The sequence below is a fragment of the Staurois parvus genome, unplaced genomic scaffold, assembly GCF_062004578.1.
Source record: "Staurois parvus isolate SC_StPar_1 unplaced genomic scaffold, SC_StPar_1.0 ptg000011l, whole genome shotgun sequence".
Classification (NCBI taxonomy): Eukaryota; Metazoa; Chordata; class Amphibia; order Anura; family Ranidae; genus Staurois; species Staurois parvus.
The window spans coordinates 18696329-18700915 of NW_028317807.1; the positions used below are offsets into that span (position 1 = coordinate 18696329).

General features: G+C 35.5%; 1 protein-coding gene across 1 annotated transcript; it reads right to left on the reverse strand.

The window, feature by feature from the left end:
- Nucleotides 1-677: 677 nt before the first annotated feature.
- Nucleotides 678-4170, reverse strand: LOC149473800 (gamma-crystallin M1-1). Its single transcript, XM_089672822.1, has 3 exons — nt 4032-4170; nt 3212-3454; nt 678-1004 (listed from the first exon to the last, which is right to left on the reverse strand). The coding sequence occupies exons 1-3, from the start codon at nt 4038-4040 to the stop codon at nt 723-725; spliced, it is 534 nt and encodes a 177-aa protein (XP_089528948.1). The 5' UTR covers nt 4041-4170; the 3' UTR covers nt 678-722.
- Nucleotides 4171-4587: the final 417 nt, after the last annotated feature.

The following is a 4587-nucleotide window of genomic DNA, read 5'->3' on the forward strand; positions in this document are numbered from 1 at the left end:
GCTAACCATTGTAAACACTCCTGTCAGTGTTACATGGTTTGTCTTAACCCCCTAACGTTTTTTGACAGCTTAGTCTGTTAAAAGAAGAAGAAAAATAGCATACTTACTGGATCAACTGGTAATAAAACTATGTTATGGGGAGACTCAGAAAAACGAAGACTGATGTGTTAATGCTATTAAAGTGGTAGTAATCTCAGGAAGTTTTTCTAAAAGGTCCTCTACAGTGTCAAGCCATAATGTACTAGTGTGCACTACATACTAGCTCATTATGGCAGACCTCCAGCTCTGCACTGTCACCACACCTGGCACTTCCATCTTCACTCAGTCTTCCTTCTGTTCTCCAACTGTGTGAATGGCTGGGCCACGATGACATCACATCTGCGCATGTGCACAGGAGTCACCATCATGACATGATGCACTCTACATTCACGGCACACTCAGTTTGCCCTGAACACAGAGCACACTGTGCATGCAAGTGGTGTGATAAGTTGGAGCCAATGTGAATATCTACTAAACAGCACAATTTATTCATAGTACCTAAAGGTAAGACGTATTATAAGCTTACCTGTAGGTTGGCACAAGCTTAAAGTCAAAGTTTACTACCACTTTAACAGCCTGCATCATACATGTCGTCTTTGACCTTGTTCATAGTTCCAATTTAAGTAAAGCACAGAGTGTTGTTTGTTATCCTTTTATTAGCACAGGAATGCAAGAAAAGCTTTTCAATAAGGCTCCAAGACACGACGGAAAGACCCAACTTTTGCAGTTTGGGAGCCCCAGTCAGTGAACCTTTTATATTCACCAGGTCTGAGCAGATACTGTTTGCCTTTGTAGTTGGGGAGCTCATAGAATATCCAATAGCCATCTAGAACATTACAAGAATGGATTTCATGGGAGCAGAAGCGGTCATAAACATTTGGACAATCTTCAAGGAACTCCATCATTTCTCCTTTGCAGTCACCTCTTTCATATACTCTGATTTTATTAATTCCAATTCCTAGGTGCTATAATGAAAAACAACAATTTATTGATTAAGTCAATTGTATTTTTACATTAATTTACTAATGAAGCCTGGGGCTATGTCATGATATCAACAAATAAATACGTTTTGAATAAGAAAAAAATGCAATTCTAACTCAAATTTGTAACTGCCAAATGTATTTTTAAGCTCCCTGCACAATAGGTTTAAGAATACTAACCTGCCCAGTGGGTGTTCACTTGGGTTATTGGTGGATAATAAGATAGAGACTGGTGAATGGAACCACATTGCACTACAGTGAGTGCCTCAGACACTTCTGGAGGTGCACAGGATGCACAAAATTCTTCAGCCAATACAGCTCTTCAAAAGGACAGCAATCCAGGGTACTGCCCACTGGACAGCTAAGTATTATTGATCCTCTTTTGCAACAAGCTTTTTTTTTAAAATTAATTCTGGTTTAATAATTTGAATTTTAAATATTAGTCATTAAAGTGTGACTAAAGAAAAAACATTTTCTTTTGGATAGAGAGTGGAAGGATTTGAATGCCTGTTAGGTCTTTATTACTGCCTGCATTTATGCTAGGGAGATTCATTCTCTTTTTGCCACAGTTAGGAGAGTATATCCAGGAATTTTTTCTTTATACCTTACTAGGCTCAATAGTTTTCCATGAAGCATTATCCATGACATTTTGTTTTTAGTTGTAGTGATATGTATTGTGTTAATTCTCAAGCTCTTGCTGTATATATTTTGTGTCTAAAAAAAGAAAAGATAAGAGTTTGGAAATACCTTGTGATATCTGCAGTAAGCAATTTTGGAGATGTGACTTTGGGTACAGGATATATCATTCATGTACCCTTGTCCAAAAATGCTCGGTTTTGGGGCATGTCCAGGAACATTGTTTCTGGTTTTCTGAATTTTCTAAGACAGGTTTGCCAGTCATCAGGGATATTTTTTTTACAAGTCTGGAAGGTACTAGTGAGAAATACTCTTTTTTTAATGAAAACAGCAGCCTATTCAATACAAGTCTTTGTTTGTCCCCCATTTAGACTGTATCTTGGAGGAAAAGCAAAGTTGGTTAATAGTGGAACCAGGAGGATATGGGTAGAATTTAGTATGCCTATCTTCCACGGATTAAAAAATTCAATGAGGTCCAGTGTTCTTCAAATTAGGTTTGGGGCCTTTCTGTTGTGTACAAATTGTACTGGATGTTTGTGAATGCATGGCTCTGAGAAAAAGTTGGAAAGATTTTGCTCATTAATTTCAAATCAGGTTTGATATCTTTCTATAATTTTAAGGGGTTGTTATATGGCTTGAACATTTTGCAAATATAAGATCTTTTTAAATCATTGTCCAGAAGGGGTTCAATGCATTAAAATATTTGACTAGTTGGGGTATGAGCTGTGTCAAGATTTCATTTGTAATATAATATCATTAAGCTGTCACTGCTACCAGGGGAATTCAATGGTTTTGATTGTTTGATAGACATTACAACCTTTCCTGCCACTACCTCCCCTTCCAAAATCTGTCTATGGTCTTTTGAGGAGTTGGGTTTGAAAGGCCTGCAAATGATTTATCCATAGGTTTTGAAGAGATGCTCTGTAAAGTTTGGAATAATATGAATAAAATTCATTAAAGACAGAATGAGGTATAGAGACAGCCCTTGTTAATTTTAGGAATAGCAGATTGGGGATTAAGTTCAAGAAATGTAACAAGAAATGTGCTTTGCCTTTTGCAATAAAATGTCCAATTGTCCTCCCTATTGGGAGGCATTTGTTGAGTTCTAGCCTAGCGAATTACATTTTGTTCTTGAGATCTTTGTTTGGAATTGGTTGATATTTTCCTGACTTTAACTAATTGATTCCCCATAAGAATATATTGATTATACATTCCAGAGAGATGTAACAGGAAGTTTAGATCATAACAATGCCCAGGCTGACCAGGACAGGAGGTGAGAGGAAATTCCCAAAAGAAACACAGACAGAACAAAAAACTGACAATGGATCTAACTCTTATCCACTCCATCCAGGAGAAAAAAAATAAGATTTTAACAGAATTTTAGCTCAAAGCATTGGTGTAATTTTATCCACAACAGCAGCAATGGATCACATTATCAAAAATACATGCCTCAAACATTTTTGTTTCACTAGCATATAATTACACCATATTTTTCATCTAGCTGATATTGATAGGTATAATATTAGTTAAATGACGGAATCCAATATACAACTCACTTGTGAGAGTAAACGGCAAGACCTGATGGAATCATTGAGCCCTTGCCACTGCTGGTAATCAGGATATTCTCCCCTCTTCAGGAAATACTGGTGTCCCATGTAATTAGGTCTCTCATAAAGCATCCAGCAGCCATTCTCCACTCGAACAGAATTACAGGCATTAAAATGGGGTTGCAGATCAGGGTTATCAGTTCTACACTCGTAGGAATGACCCTGGAAGTTCCTATCTTCATAGAAAATTATCTATTATAGAAAAAACGAGGAAAACAAATTATTAAAAATCATGCTTTGATGATCAAGGGTTTTAAAAACATAATTACGAGGACATATACCTGATTGAATGTTCTTAAATTATACAGTATACAGTGTACATTAGTGCTTCTATTGCACAATGCTGGAATTTTGAAGAATCTTGTTCAAGAAGGTTGTGTGTTTAATATAATAGTTTATTCATTCTAATTACATTTTTTGACAATATCCAGAAAATAACATTTTGCATATATAAAAAAACTTTCACAAGGGTTTAATTTATGACCTTTGTAGCAATTTTGACACATTTGCGCAACAATTTGTTCATAAATAGACCCTTTAAGGATTGCCTTACTAAATCTGTGTTTACTTCAAACACACAATCAGTTTCAAGGTAATTCACAACCAGAAAAATAGAAAATCCCTTAATATTTTAAGATGCTTGTTTGAAATAATCCCTTATCATTAAAAAAAAACTTCAATACAATTATTAGTACTGATCTTGTTTTAGTTTATCTGTAAATGTATCTTAAAAAAACAACAATTTCTAGATGAATCAATATATTTTTACCTTCCCCATTCTTGCAGTTGTCTGTGGATGTACCACCTCAAATGTGTGGCTTGAAAGAAGGCTTTTATGGGATAACTCCTGTGCTGTATCTGCAGAAATAAAAGAACAATGATAGCCTGTTTTTGTTTAGTAAGATGATTTCCCCCTCTGTCTTCCTCTGTAATGCTGCTCTCACTGGACTGTCAGTTTCACTGAATGTTTAGTCAACTTGAAACTACATTCTGGCACCAATGTAAAGGAAACACTAGTGTATCTGATGAATACTCCTCCACTTCTATTTCTGAAGTATGACAAAAATTATTTCCAGGATTTGGAACTTTATAGATCATACATATCTTCTGTGTACTTTAGTATACTATTTTGTTTTATAATAGTGTAAGACAAAAGTAGAGCTGAGATGGACCTGATATCAAGTATATTTTTCATGTACAAAGAATGAATTGCTACTCTAAACTCAGAACTGCTTTTTTATGTGGTGTAGTTGCAGTATGACTTACATACATTACCATTCATCCCTATGGAATTTGTACAGTATTTTGCTGAAAGCCACATTCAA